The 15,595-nt window shown below is 39.6% G+C and overlaps 1 protein-coding gene across 1 annotated transcript in view; it reads left to right on the top strand.

Moving 5' to 3' along the window:
- The window catches only part of Tbc1d15 (TBC1 domain family member 15), a 56,604-nt gene that overhangs the window by 33,355 nt on the left and 7,654 nt on the right, over window positions 1-15,595 (top strand). The window contains exons 10-13 of the mRNA XM_052753386.1: window positions 535-629; window positions 4,965-5,081; window positions 11,366-11,466; window positions 14,883-14,982. Coding sequence (XP_052609346.1) covers window positions 535-629; window positions 4,965-5,081; window positions 11,366-11,466; window positions 14,883-14,982 — 413 coding nt within the window. The remainder of the gene's footprint in view (window positions 1-534; window positions 630-4,964; window positions 5,082-11,365; window positions 11,467-14,882; window positions 14,983-15,595) is intronic.

The following is a 15,595-nucleotide window of genomic DNA, read 5'->3' as shown; positions in this document are numbered from 1 at the left end:
GTTATTTTTATTGTACTCCTCCTCTGGTCACATGGAAGAAAGAGTCTTTTATTCCTCACACTTCCTAGGTGTTTTCTTAGGTCCAGTTGTCAGTAGTCTCTGATCTGAAACCGTTCTCAACCGTCATGTGCATATTCAAAGTCGTTGTCAATCTCAGCCTTTCTTGTATCTTTTATTAGCAGTTTTCCAGTAAAAATGATGGGGAAACAAAGTTTTAAAGTTGGGTTTAAAAAGTTATTTGAATTCTTATTTCTATTTATTCAAAAGCTTTAGTGGCTAAAATATTTGAGTGGAATAAGTTTAGAAATCATTTCAAGAGTTGTTTTCTTTTAATGTGTACCTGAAATTCTAGCAGTTAAAGTTTATCCTGTCCATTTCTTCTGTTTTCATGTATGTCTAACTAAACATTTCACTGTCATGAACTTAGACACCACTAGCATCACAAATACTCTGGTCCACCATGTACAGAGAATCGAGCAAACAGTGTCACAACTCGAGTCTCAGTGGCGTTCTTGGTTTGCATTGTCTCCACAGTGATGAGTACTTCAGGATGAAACTGCAGTGGAAGTCTGTCAGTGAGGAGCAAGAGAAGAGAAACTCAAGGTTGAGAGATTATAGAAGTCTGATCGGTACGTTTCCATAGTAACTTTGGAGACACAAGAGATCTTGATAAGATAGAGAAGCAAAAGGCATGATGAGATACTGCCACTCAAAAGAAGTCTGAGTTGGGAAGTGCGTGGGATGCGGTTAGTGTAGCAGGCCTGTAAATTCAGTCTTTGCATGGTTAAGTACTGATGTGCTTTATTTTATGATGTAAATTAAAAGATCATTTGCTTATTTTACAAGTTTTACATTTTTGTATTCTCTATGAAAAGTGATGTTGTACTTACTATCAAAAAATTAGGAACTATAGATGACCAAAAAGAAGAAAATAAAAATTATGTTTCTGCTACTTGGAGATACTTATGGTTAATGGGCTTTGGTTTATATAACTTTAACATACATATACTTTTTGTCTGTCTATCTGTCTGTCTGTCTGTCTATCTATCTACCTACCTACCTACCTACCTATATGTTTTGAGACCAGGTCTCTCTATGTAGTCTTGGCTGTCCTGGAGCTTGCTATGTAGACCAGATTGGCCTGAAACTCGCAGAGATTCTCCTGCCTCTGCCTCCTGAGTGCTGGTGTGCACTATCATGCTGAGTCATATTTTACTTTTAATTAAGTGATTTTAAATGGAAAAATTTCAAATTTGAAGCTAGACTATTTCCTAGGGAACAACTATTCTCTAAGAAAAGAGGTGGGAATGCACTGTTACCATGGCAACCGTTAGACTTAGTTCTGGGATGTCTGAGTTATTAAAGGCTGCTTATTTTGTACTATACACACCTGCTTGGCAAGTGTCACTTCACAGTTGGTTTTCCAAATGAGAAAACGGAAGCATTGAGAACATGAATGGCTTATCCATTGTCACCAATAAGCATAGAGTCCAGTTTCAGTCCTCTTTAACTGTCCCTTCACATCCTGTTTATATGATTTTTGCACAGAACTTAGTTTCAGTTGTTTTGTATTGAATTTGTATATGGATGCTTATAGGATCCTAAATACATAGAGATATTTTGTCATTGCTCTGGCTACCACCACCCACGTATGGAAGAGAGAACTCTAATTTAGCCAGTGTGGTGGTGTATGTATATAATCCCAGAACTTAGGAAACATAGGCAGGCAAGTTGATTGGAGTTCAGGCTCAAACTGGGCAACATAGGGCAATAATACCAGCCAGCTAGAGCTACATAGCAAAACTCTGTCTTAGAAAAAGAAAAAAAAGCAAAAGGTCGTCTAACTCTAGAAAGCTATTATTATACCTAGAAAGCTCTATGCAAAAGTAATTCAGAACCTTTGTGATATACAGACAACTACTGCCATCTGTTGGCATTAGTGCTTTTGACTGGAAAGCACATATTCCTGGGAAAGTAAGCTACTTAAAACTCTGGTTATGGGGAACCTGGTTCTTTGTCATAGCTTGTTTAAAGATTCCATCTGAAGGCATCTACTGTTTGCAGTTTCATAGAAGAGAAGATGGTGAACTACGTTTGCTTTCCCCTTTTACTGGACATTAAATGCCCAAACTAGAAAGGAGTCTAGACGTTTAGTGGTTGAATGTTTGAAGGCCCATTTCTTATACATGTTGTAGCATCTCCCTACATTTTAAGCTGTAATGACTCTCATCTTCTGTCTCTTCTGTGCCTCACTCATTTGTTGCAGGCATCTGGTGGGGAAAATCTAGATACTTCAAATCTCTTAAAAAACAACAACAACAACAAAAAAACAGGGTCTCATGTAGTTCAGGCTAGCCTTGAACTCCTGATCCTCCTGTCTCTACCTTCCCACCCAGCTTAAATTTCTGTATGATTTGAATTGAGACATACTTATTCACTTAGCTCATTTTTAGACAAAAATAAAGGTTACTGAATTGTTTAATTCGTCTAGAGTTTTCCAGTGGCTATGCGCGTGCGCGCGCACACGCACGTGCACACACACACACACACACACACACACACACACACACACACACATACACATACATACGTACATACACACATATACATTCATACACACACGTATGGTACACACACACACACACACACACACACACACGCGCGCGCGCGCGCGCGCTGTGGGTGAGATAGGTGGATGACGGGTTTATTGGCCAGCTAGTCTGACTATTTAGGGAGCCTGGGTTCGGTGAGAAATACTGCTTCAAAAATGGTGGGGTGGAGCAATGGTTAAAGACACCGAAGATTGACTTTCGGGGTCATACACACTCAAACCTCCATTTACACATACAAAATGTGTTCATGCTCACCTTTGCTCAGGAGGCTATAGGTCTTGTGGATCACATGAAGAAGCTGGATTTAAGTATGGTGGAAAGCTGTTGGAATAAGAGTATGTTGTAAGAGTACGCTATTTATATTTTAATTGTTTTTGCTGCTATGTGAAAATAGGTCCTATCAAGTTGTAAGTATTAATAAGAAAGCTGTCTAAATATAAATAGGATTAAGGAAGCTACTTAGGAGGTAGAAGTCTAAGAGGTGGTGGTAGTGCAGAGTTAGAGGACCCATGCAGTTGATAGAATTTACAAGAATTTTGGTATATTGAATATTGAGTGGAATGGACTTGTTTTTGTGACTTGAGAACCTGGGTGCTCCGTATTGCCAGTTCCTCAGCTGAAAGATTTTGAGCAGAAGAGTAACATGACCAGAGTTATGACTTAGCAGCACGCTTGGATGCCTGCAGAATGGTTCTAGAGGAGCAGGAGTGGTGGGAGGAAGACATTTGAGGCACTGCTCAAGTCCAGATGAGGGGCGACGGCTGCTGGACGTAGGAGACTAACAGCAGACAGACTTGTATGGAGACTTGAAGCTGCAGTGTGCATCCTGCAGCTCCCTGGTGAGGGGGCAGTGGAGCAGAGGCAACAATAGCAACGTCTAGATTGTTTATTTGTTCAGGGCCTCTGAATGTTTGAGAAGAGCAAAGATAACACCATGGCTAGAATGGAGGTAGTTAGGTAGGGAGTCAATGTGTTGGGTGGGCGATGAGAATTTTGGCTTCTCTATGTATTTTTTTTTTTAAATTTTTATTTGTTTATTGTGTATACAGTATTCTGTCTGCACTTATCCCTGCAGGCCAGAGGAGGGCACCAGATCTCATTGTAGATGGTTGTGAGCCACCATGTGGTTGCTGGAATTGAACTCAGGACCTCTGGAAGAGCAGTCGGTGCTCTTAACCTCTGAGCCGTCTCTCCAGCCCTTCTCTATGTATTTTAAAGATTTAATTAGTGTACAATGTCAGTCAAGGGAAGGAAGGATGGATGTCACAATTGTAGGGTGAGCAGCTGGAGAAATGGAGTTGCTGTGCTTTATTGACAAGGTGGGCCAAGCCAGAAGAGATAGGTTTGTAAAGGGCTACTTGGAATTCAGTTTTGGATAATAATTTTGGGTATTCACTAATTAATATGTCAGAATGAGGGGCTTCAAGTTCTAGGGTGCGTTAGTAGCTGGAGACAAATTTAGGGTCACTAACATACTGGTTAAGAGACTGTGTGAAACAGTGATTTAGGAAACTAGATGAAGATTTGACAAGCAGACAGAAGAGGCCTCAGAAACGAAGGCACTTTCATTTACAACTGGGGACATCATGGAGAAGCCAGGAAAAGAAACAGGCGAGAGAGGAGACCATAGTTTCCTGAAAGACTAATGAACATGGCTCAGGAGAGATGCTGTGATGTCAGGAGGGCAAGCGCTCACGATGTGGGCAGTGCTGAGATCACCAGTCTGACTTTAAGGAGTGCTTTGTGGGTTGTTGAGTGTGGCAAGATGGTTAGCCTGAGTTCAAGAGGGAGGAAGAGGAGAGAACTTGTACACGGCACATGCAGCTTTTGTGAGCCTTCTCTCAACAGATGGAGGTTGGGGCAGCAGACAGGGAAGAGTGCTTGAGGAGGTTTCTGTGTGAGGAGAGCAGCACACAGTGGAGTGCTGTGTGTTCAGTGAAGGAAAGTTGACCAAACGGAAGAGGAGGATGGACAGGAGTTCTTAGAGCACCAGAGAATTCTAGTCCTGTGGTGGCTGCTGGTGCTGGAGCTCATGCATAGGAAGACAGGCTGCCTTAGTCACTGTCAGGGAAGCTCATTCATCAAGATGGGGGAGAGGGGAGTGAGACCGAATTCCCATGCAGGCTGATTACTTATTGTTTTTTAAATTTATGTGTGTGTGCGCGCGCGCATGTCACCACAGTGTATGTGTGGAGGTCGGAGGACAACTATGGGAGTCAGTTCTCCAGGAATTTTTCTTTCATTAATTAAAGCTTGTCAAGAAGTGAAATTAGTAAGAAATTCTATGCTTGTTAGATAAAAACTTTATATAAGAATCTGTTTTTTGAAATATGTGATGATTTTCTTCTTTAGAAAAAGATGTCAACAGAACGGATCGAACAAACAAGTTTTATGAAGGGCAAGATAACCCAGGACTGATTTTGCTTCATGACATTTTGATGACCTACTGTATGTATGATTTTGATTTAGGTGAGTTCTGTAAAGTTTTGATTTAAATAAAGACTCTGTTTATTTTAGAATTTAAATGATTGGCTGGTTTGGAAATGGTAATTGCCTTAGAAGCCTATGAGGCTGTGACTCCACAGGAGAGCCCTAGGTTGTCACAGCAAGTCACAGAGGCACTGTGGAACTCAATTTTTTGAGAGAGTTGTAGTGATATCTTCAGGACATTACTGTACTAACTGAAGTAGTTTTAGGAATTTAACAGTAGCTTGCTCCATTTCTTTTGATGGAACTACTTATTTGTAAGGCTGGATATTTGGCCTTGCTGTTTAAAAACAAGTGAGGAATATGAGTGAAGACGGTGATCTTCTATTAACTTCCAGCTTGGAGGACTGGTATAATGCTCAACAGTGCTCATTAGTTCAGTGGACAGAAACATAGGCTGAGCATCTCTTAACCTGAATGGTTTGAACCAGTGTTTCAGATTTCATGACTTTTTGGATTTTGAAGCTTATTTGGAGGTTCTAGCTGGGGAGGGAAACTACTCAGATCTGCTAGGCTGGAGACTGTTTCCTCTATTTGGAGACGGTCGTCCTCTGAGTGCAAAACTTGAGGAATGACTCTTGTGGAGTGCTAACGGAGGAAGCAGATACCTCGCAGCCAGCCAGACCAGCTGAGTCAACTGTGGTGGTGAGTGGGTGACAGAGATGACAGCCAGGTCTCCCTCCCGTCAGACTGTGGGATCGGAGTGTTTTCATAGACTTCACTTGGGGCATCCTCTTCTGGAAATGTGAAATGCATCAAAACCTGAACCTCTCAGCCCTTGATGAGCTGTTTGGAATAGGTGTATAATAAATGGCTGTTGGTAATTTCTTGAAGATTAGGGAGACATTAAAAATGCATTTGTGGAGAAAGTCTGAGAACCATTGTTTATACTTCCTTCTTATGGAAGAAAAATCTTGGAGTTCTGAGATTGTAGAGTGGAGTGTTTTGTGAGTCCTACCGAAATGAGTTATTAGGACTGGCATGTGAAATGGGAAATCATATAGGGAAGGGACACTAGCGGGGAGAAAAGTTAACAAAACAATAGTGTTTGGGTTGGTCTTACTCTGTAGCCCAGCCTGGCTTAGAACTTGATATGTAGATCAGGCTAGCCTTAGCCTTGAACTCACAGCGATCTGCCTGCCTTTGCCTCCTGAGTACTGGGCTCAAGGGAACCAGTCTTTCAAGTAGCAAGAGACATTGAGCTGTTTCTCTCCCTAAGCATCAGCCCACTATAAATAATAAGTAATGCGTATTCCTGAGTTCCTACCGTTCGAATGGCTCCCAGCTAGAAACTGTCAGAATCATCTGGAGAGCTTTGGGCGTCTTTTCGAGTAGCTGATTGGATACTCAGCCCATTTAAACTCAAATGAACCTTAAATTATAAATAACATTTTCTTTATCATTTATATTTTATTAATTCTCTCGGTTATTGTTCTCAACGTATCATCTTTTTAATGACAATATATTGAAAATTACAGAGCTCTCATTAAAGTAAAAAATGTAGCCAGTCCTATCTGCCATACCTGTAGTGAACTTCATACTGGATCATTGAAAGCATATGGAATGACTTTCAGATTATAGAGTGCTGTCATACTTGATTTGATTTTAATTTTATATTGTAATAATAGCTGTTTGAAGAAGTTAGGCTGTTAGTCCCACTTTATCAGTTAAAGTGTATTGGTTCAGAAAGTGACTCAAGGTTGAATAAGAAGATAATTGATCCAGGGTTAGAGATTCTAATCTTTGTTACCAGCTGGCATTCTTACCTCTATACCAACGGTTCTCAACCTATGGCTCCTTTGGGGTTGCATATCGGATATTTAAATTATAATCCATACCAGTAGCAAATTAAGTTTTGAGGAAACAATGAAATTAATTTTATGGCTGGGAATCACCATTGCGAATCGCTGCTCTATACCTTCAGCACTCCAGTCCATTGCCTTTTTAACATTTTAGTATTGTAGAGAATAGGAGCATTGTTTTTGAGAACAGGTGGCATTATGCATTCTTGCCGATGATAATTTTGAAATAAGAATTCACATATGGCTGTGAAGAGAAGTGTATCAGTTTGTCATCTCTATTTGTCTGCACTAACTCCAGACTTTCTAATCAGACAGTTGAGGTATCTGAAACATAGTTAAGTTTCCATGAGTAACTGGGTTTATTAGAAGCTGAAATAGCTGTTTCTACAATCAGTGGGCCACATTTTCTGTCCATCACTCATACTTAACCTAGGCAGTAAATTTAGTCTTCTGATGACTCCATCCTGTTGACTTGTTTTCTTTATTCACACATGAGTGGTGAGTAAGTACATCTTCCTGGAACTCAGTCTTGCTATTGAGAAAATAGATCAAAATGGTGCAAAGCATACAGAAAACTTAAGGAAGAGTAACTTAGAGAACACAGGTCCTATGCTTCAGGAAGTGTCTATGGGCCTTCTGTTTTGTTTTGTACTGTGTTGGAACCCATTTTTCCTAGTGCCTTTACCCAGCAGGTCTGCATAAAGAGGATGATTAGACCACAGGCCTGAGTACAGGTGTCTGAGATGGTCTGCACTTGGCTGTGCTGCGGAGGTCTTTTGCTCATCCCTTGGCATTGTTATAAAAAGCCCTTTGGAATAAAGTTCTGGGCCAGTGGATAAGGATCCAGGCCCACCTGAGGCTACCCTGCGTTTCTATCTGTTTCTCTCTCCTCTTTATTTCTAACTAAGTCTCTTTTTCCTCATTCCTCAAGAGTCCCTGCGGTAAATAAATGTGGGGGCTGGTCCCCCCAGTACTGTGGATGTTCACAAGGACAACCCTGAATGTTCAATAACAAGTTAAATTCTTTTCAAAATACTGTGTGCAAGAAAGTGCTACAATGTTTAGTGTTTTTAAAAATAATTTTTCCAGGTGGTGGTGCAACACACCTTTAATCTCTGCACTTGGGAGGCAGAGGCAGGCTGATGTCTGTGAGTTCAAGGTGAGCCCGGTCTACAAAGCGAGTTCCAGGACAGCCAGGGCTACACAGAAATTCTGTCTCAAAATACAAAAACAAAAAAGCAAAGCAAAACCTAAGATTTTTTTTTTAAATTTTATACTCCAGTAGATAAGTTTTAGTTACCTGAAAAATTGACCAGCAAGTAGACTGAAGTTTTATTTTCAGTGTAAGAAAGTGTATACTAGGGTTATAAGAAATGTTATTTCTCCCATGTTTCCAGCTATAAAAATAATTTTGGAAATACTTTAGAAAGTGAGATGCTGCTGATTAAGATGTACAGTCAGCAGTAGTATAGAATCCAAGTGCTGGTGAATACAGTGGTAACCAGCTTTACCATGCCTCAATGAATAATAATTCATATATTCGTTCTGCCCCACAACCTGTACCCTGAAGAACATGATCTAAAAGAATGCAATGGTTTAAAGGCTATCTGAAGAGAAAGAATAATTTGACAGCTTGCCTCAGCTAAGACTTACAGAAGAAACAGGGTGGTGATCTCATATGAGAACTGAAGACTTAAAGGATTAAATTAGCTTTCTAGAAAATTTTATTCTTCATAATTTAATAACAAAGCTCTCCCCGCCCCAGAGGAAAGGTACATTGTAAATCTTTTGAATAGCACACGTTGAATTTTTCTAGCATAGAGTGTGCACTGTCAGGGACAGTAGAATCATATTCCTTTGCACTTTGCTCAGGTCAGATTAATTTCCTTCATACTTTAATTGGTTTAGGTTAATAGTGTCCTTTATTTCATTGTCAGTTCCAGATTGGAAAAATTCTGATGATAACCATTTCATCTTCTTAGTTATTCCTTTCCTGAAACTCTGTGTTACTTTCCAAACATCTACATAAATTTGTAGACACGTTTATATTTAAATATGATATTCTTTTCTCTAAATTTATTGCTTGGAACTATGAGAATTGGTTGTCTTCTTAGAAACCAGGTGTTCTCTTGTTTGTAACTTGTAGCAATATTGTCCTCATCTCCTTTTTAAAGAGACACTCTTTAAATGGCCTCCCTAAGAAAGATTTTTGCTGAGCAGAAATGCAAGTTTTGGATTTGCAAATGAAAGGCTGTATGTTGCACAGATATTTCAAGGTACTAGTTAGGATCACTTTGTGCTGAGCCTAAATGGCTTGGACTATAAAGTTGAAGCTGTTCTTGGGGAAGAGGCAGAAAGCAGAATTGCAAGTTCAAAGCCTACCAGGACTACAAAACACAGGCGATAGCTCTTTCCACTCTGCTCAGGAAACTGATAAGAGAAGTTCAAAGTCAGCCTGGTCTACTAAGTGAGACTGTCTCAAAATAGAAATGGGAAAAAAAATGAAGATGTAATGCAGTGGTAGAATGTTTCCCGTCATGTGTTTACCATTGCCAAAACAAAAAAAAAGAAGGAAAGAAAAATGTTGCTCATTTTGACAACTGTACAAAAGGTACCACAGTGCAGGTGAACAGGCACTTTGATACAACAGTTCCTTTGTTGATTAAAATTTTGATGTCTAGGGCTGGAGAGAGGGATTTAGCAGTTAGGAACTGCTGGTGGCTCTTTCGGTGATCCAGACTTCATTCCCGGCACCCACAGATGTCCTAGATTCTATTCCTAGCACCACATGGTGGCTTCTAACCTTCTGTAACTCCAGTTCTAGGGGATCAAATTCCTGCCTCTGGATACCAGGCACACCAGTGGTATACAGACATACATGCAGGCAAAACACCAAAACCAGAAAATAATAAGTAAAAGAGTCTGGTGTCCGAAAACCAGTTGTAAAACCAGAAACTTGAACATTTTATAGAGTAGAAATAAAGAAACTTGACATCCAAATGAAAAGCAAAATTAACACTTTCAGTGAAGGGTGTGATTTCTTGCTGCTTTTTCACATAATCAATGACTGTAGGGTCATAACTGGGAAATTACTGTGGTAGCAAGGAAAAGGTAGTTCAAGAGTCAGCGTCAGCCGCAAGGATGCTAACAGGATGAAACACAGTTGCTAGCCTTGGTCAGCGTAAGATACCAGGGGAAGGGAAAGGCCAGCATGGATTACTGTTTAAAGGTGGGACGAGGTTTTGTGGTTCTGTTGGTGTGAGTTAGCCAGTGCAGTGCATGCTGAGGCGGTGGGCCTCTTCCAGTTCATGTTTTGCTTTGCTAGTGTGTTCATGGTAGCCTGGCCCTGGTCACTCTGGACTTGAACTTTTCTTCCTGATATTTCAGTCCTTCTCTTCCTTCAGTGTGCTCATTGCCTCCCTGCCTGTTTCCTCTGTAGCGTCTGTTCCAACATGTGCATTTCACTTTCTTTGGGTTATTTCTTCATCTCTTCTTTCTTGTGATGCTTTTGCACATCTCTTTAAAAATTATTTTTAATTAAAATATGTTATTTCCCTTCTCTCTACTCACTCCAACCCGGTGTTCCCCCTTGCTCTCTCTAAAAATCATGGCCTGTTTTTCTTTAGCTGTACTACATATATGTGCATGTGTATGCATAGGTATGTATGTATGAATGAATATGTAGCCTCCTACTGATCCATTCAGTGTTGGATGCGTGCATGTTTTTGGGGCTGACTACATGGTATTGGATAACCAATGAAGGAGAGAGCCCTCAGAAGACTAATTCTCTCTCTCTCTCAGCAGTCATTAGTTGCCTGTAGTTCTTTGTCTATAGGGATGGAGCCCCATGATACTTCTTCTTCCATGTTACCATGTCAGCTGATGGTGTCATTGTTGAGATCTTGTTTAAGTAGCCGTATTGTAGAGATTCCATGAGTACAGCTTTCCTGTCATATCTAGAAGACAAAGTCTTGCAGCAGACTTCCTGGTTGTCTGGCTCTTTGAACCTTTTGGTCCTCTCTTCAGTGATGTTCCTTGAGCCTTAAGTAGGGATTGCGTTGTAGATGTGTCTATCACTTGGTGTGGGACACCTCACTGTCAGTTCTCTGCATTTTGACCAAGTTGAGGATTTCTGTAATGGTCTCTGTCTGCTGGAGAAAGAAGCTTCTTTGATGAGGGGTGAGAGCTGCACCCGTCTGTGAGAGTGAGGCTGATACACATTCTTGATGGTGACATCTGTGTTAAAGCACATTCTGGTTAAAACACGTAGACTTGATTAATGTGTCAATCAGAAACAACTGATCTTTCCATCTTTTTGTTTTCCTTTCTTTGTGAATGTGAGCATCTGTCAGCATCTGTCAGTTTTTACTCATAGGAAAGTACGTTTGAGCTATATGGTGGTGATATGCACACAGGGATTCACAAAATTTAGGTTCTCAGAGACTTTCCCCTTCCTTTTCTCAGGATATATACAAGGAATGAGCGACTTACTTTCCCCTCTTTTGTATGTGATGGAGAATGAAGTGGACGCCTTTTGGTGCTTTGCCTCTTACATGGACCAAATGGTAAGCAGAGGGATTCCTTCCGCCATTCAAACTGAATCCGAAAAATCCGGTTTTATTAGTGTATGAGATTGATTTTAATATCTAGCTACTGTGATGGAGCTTGAAATCGTTACTGCATATTGTTTTACTTCTTGTTTTACTTCTTTTTAGCAAGCTTTCAAGAGGCTGGGGAAATACTAGAATTGTTTTTAATATGAAAAGATTGATACTATCTGTTGGTAGTACAGAAATTATTGGGTTTAATATCAGTAAATGCTTACGTTCTGTAGGAGAGCCATGTGTCATCATAGAATATTGATGAATAGATGAGTTCAGTTTTGTGAACTTCATAGTAGTTTCAGATACAAAGCTAGTGCCGTGCTTTATAGTAGTCTTCTGACCTTCACTGAATGTCTTGGATTTTGTTGTTCTAATACCTGACTTATCTCCACATGTGTCTTAAAATGTTGGTGTCTCTGACACTTTCTTAGACTCCATTCCTTGTGATTTTCCAAGGAGGATGTGATCACTAGAATGTCTAAGTATACATATTGCACAGCAACATTTTATCTGTCATTGTTAATATATCTTTGAGACAGAGTTCTAGGGTAGTAGGACAGAGCCACTGTTAACAGAGATAAGGAGGAAAGTCTTGTCAAGCAGTCAGTTAGAAAATGATTTGGGGTAGGTGAGTGAGTGGGGGGAGTATGAGTAAACAATGGCTTATATGAAATCGAAAGCCCTGGTCACAGAGGGCCCTGTATTGTTTAAAAAACACAGCAACTAAACTTGATGCTAAGTGTTTATGGTACATACCGAAACGGGGATAAAGACTGAGTCTGTGGTCACCAGTAGTAGTTCTCTGTAAGAGAGTTTAATGCAAGGCTTCACCTGGGAAGCCTTGCGAAGTATATATCTCTTTTGTTTTGTATTCTCTTATTTACCTATTTTTCTTGATCAATTTTTTCTTCATCTGTTTTCTTAAATCTATTGTCTATATTTTGAATTTATCCTCATTTCTCTTAGTTCCTTTTCAAATGTGTTCGATAAGATTTATAGTTTTTAAATGTTTTTATTGTTAAATCAGTGCATGTTTAAATTAGTCCTTTGCAGTGAATTGTTTTGGGATCATTTGGAAAGGTTGTCAGTGTTGCAGGAACCTGGTCATATAGTTGTCTCCTTATCTTTTTGATTGGTTGATTTGCCTACCTTCTGAGTTCCAATTACTCCCAAGTGCTCTGGAAACCCGAGGCATTTGTTATGAAGGTCTGTACAACTGATGATGATTTCATAAAAATTGTCTATCCTCCTTGTGGTTTTGTTGTTTATCTTTTGTTCACTAGAACTGATGTGCTCCTTGTTACAGGATCATATATTTGTAGAATGCAGAATTTTCTTAATGCTCTACATGAAGTTGTTCAACAGATTTTTTGTAGAATTAATACATGAATCTTTCGCTGGTATTTAGTTCAAACCTCTGCTTACAGTATGTATCCCCCAATTAATGTGAATATACTGTGTTTATTTTCTTACTTGTAATAATTTTCAACAAAAGAACCAGCATTATCATACTCAAATTTATTGACATATAATTTCAAATGCCAAAATATGCACATGTGCATGTATTTAGGTCTTATACATAAAGACTATTCTCTCTATACATTTATAATTTACAGTCTTCTTCATGTACCAGGAACTTTCAGTTTCTTCATTTTGTCTTTTCTTCAGTCAGTGTTCTATGCTTTTCTCTCTATAGAAGAGTCTGGGGACTGTTGTAGTCTTTATTGTAAAGGATCTCTTTTTAGTCTGCTAACACGTTTACCGTGTGACATTCCTGTGGAAGGCAGTGTGGGGCAGTCAGCACCTGCCTGGCTGTTGGGTTGTGTTAGTACTGCTTCCTGCACTTTCACTTGACCTTGCTTCTGACTCCTGGTCTTTATTTGGCTTTCCTCCATGTAACTGGTTCCCTCCTTTTGTGATTGCTGAACCCAGTGCCGACAGATTCTTTAGTTTATAAAGTGTAGTTGAAGGCTGAGACTACAAGGAACATAATGCACTTTGCTGTGTTCATCATCTGTTTTACCATATAGGTCTACTTTCATCTTCTCATCCCTGTGTTCCCAAGACACAGTCAGAAGTCCTTTATTACCTGTTGCTCTCTCAGAGTAGATTTTCATCGTTTTCTAGATGCTTTTTTATAGCATGACTTAGTCATCTTGGTACTCCAAACCAACTGTAATTTTTGACCGTGAAAGCAAAAATCCTGTCAATTGGTGAATTCATTTTGTCCTTCCCAATAGTTCCTCTGGTAACCGAGGAACTATATTCTGGAGGCATGAGTTTATTAAGCTGATTCCTTAGTTCATTGAAGAGAAAGTTTTACAATCAAGAATGGCTTCTAAACTGATAGTTTTGCTAAAGTACTCCTATAGTACTATTGAAAAAGTATGAGGGGATGGTGTGAAGAAGTTGTTTAAGGCTTTTCACGAAGGCTGGGGAGGTGGGGAGCATAGAGAAGTAGAGACTTCTGAGTTAAGGGTCGGAATGCCTGCAGGACTTTGAGAGTATTTGTTCTGGCATCTTTGGTTGTTTGTCTCAGTGTTGACAGGGGACCTAGTCAACATTGAAGGCTGTTTGAGCATGCAAACCACAACAGTTCACAGCCTTTCACTTCAAGAACTGTTCATGTTTGATCATATGAAAAATTAATACCGCAGCATTTATAAATACTTAGATAGCTAGATGCCTCATACGACTCCACGTACACCTTGCATATATTTTTTTCCAAGAAATCATCTTTTCCAATGACATTTCAAAATGTCTGTGTAATACAGTACGGATTTCTATATCTGCTCCTGTGTTCAGTCTATGGCTGTATCACGGTATATAACCTTTGCACTCGTGAGAAAGCTTTGTGCCAGACAGGTAGTAGTTCATATGATCATGCTCACGGCTTTGACTTCCCAAGTGCCCTGTTCTTAGCAAATCGAAAAAGTTATTTGTTCTTTAAAATGAAGTTTATGTTAAGCTAAAATCAATTTTGTTTCATATGCTTATTTGAAGGAATGTTTAATAATGGAAACAATTTGATAACTGTTTATGTCCCAGAACATGTGCTCCCTTTTCTAAACATTTTCTGCAGCATAAGAAAGGGATATTGCTATTGGTCAGTCTGCTGCCACCACCCCTGTGTTCTTCTTAATCTAAATCAAATAAATAGAGGGAGAAAATAAACCTTGTTTGAGAGCAAGGGTATTTTTTTTCTTTTTTTCCCTTCCCTTTAGTGATGCTTTAGCTTTTCAGTCAGTTGTTTATTTACCACAATCAGTACAGTAGAAGTCCCGCATTTATCGCTAGGTATCCTATGTTTAATTATCAGTAATAATGTATTTTGAAATACTAAATATTATGTGGTAATAATTATTTTTCTTTTAAAGCATCAAAATTTTGAAGAACAAATGCAAGGCATGAAGACCCAGTTAATCCAGCTGAGCACCTTACTGAGATTATTAGACAGCGGATTTTGTAGCTATTTAGGTAAGTTGGGTGAATACAAGTACACACAGCAGGTTGTAGGGTAAAAATGTAAAGGAACTTTTTTTTTCAACTGTAAAAAAAATATTTATTTTATGTGTATGAATGTTTGGCCTGCGTGGATGTATGTATACCATGTGTGTGCCTGTCTGATTCCCTGGAACTGGGGTTGTAAACGGTTATGAGCCACCATGTGAGTGCTGGGAATTGAACCCAAATCCTCTGCAAGAGCAGCAAGTACTTTTAACTGTTGAGCTAGCTCTCCAGTCCTGGTAAAGGAACTCTTCCTTTCTCTCTCTGTCTCTCTGTCTCTCTTTTTTTTTTTCTTTTTTGGTTCTTCGAGACATGGTTTCTCTGTGTAACGGCCCTGGCTGTCCTGGAACTCACTCTGTAGACCAGGCTGGCCTTAAACTCAGAGATCCGCCTGCCTCTGCATCCCGAGTGCTGGGATTAAAGGCGTGCGCCACTGTGTCCGGCTTAAAGGAACTCTTAAAGACAACAGTGCCCCACTGCTGTTGCTAAGTTTTTAAGAAGGGTAAGATCACTTGGTATCATGTTGTCACACACTGACTCATTTGTTTGTGGTTTTTAAAAAATAAGTTAACTTGTACATTTC

Source organism: Peromyscus californicus, unplaced genomic scaffold (genome assembly GCF_007827085.1).
Source record: "Peromyscus californicus insignis strain IS unplaced genomic scaffold, ASM782708v3 Scaffold_24__1_contigs__length_46423439, whole genome shotgun sequence".
Lineage (NCBI taxonomy): Eukaryota > Metazoa > Chordata > Mammalia > Rodentia > Cricetidae > Peromyscus > Peromyscus californicus.
The sequence above is the reverse complement of the archived record's forward strand: the minus strand, read 5'-3'. Positions and strand labels throughout refer to the sequence as shown.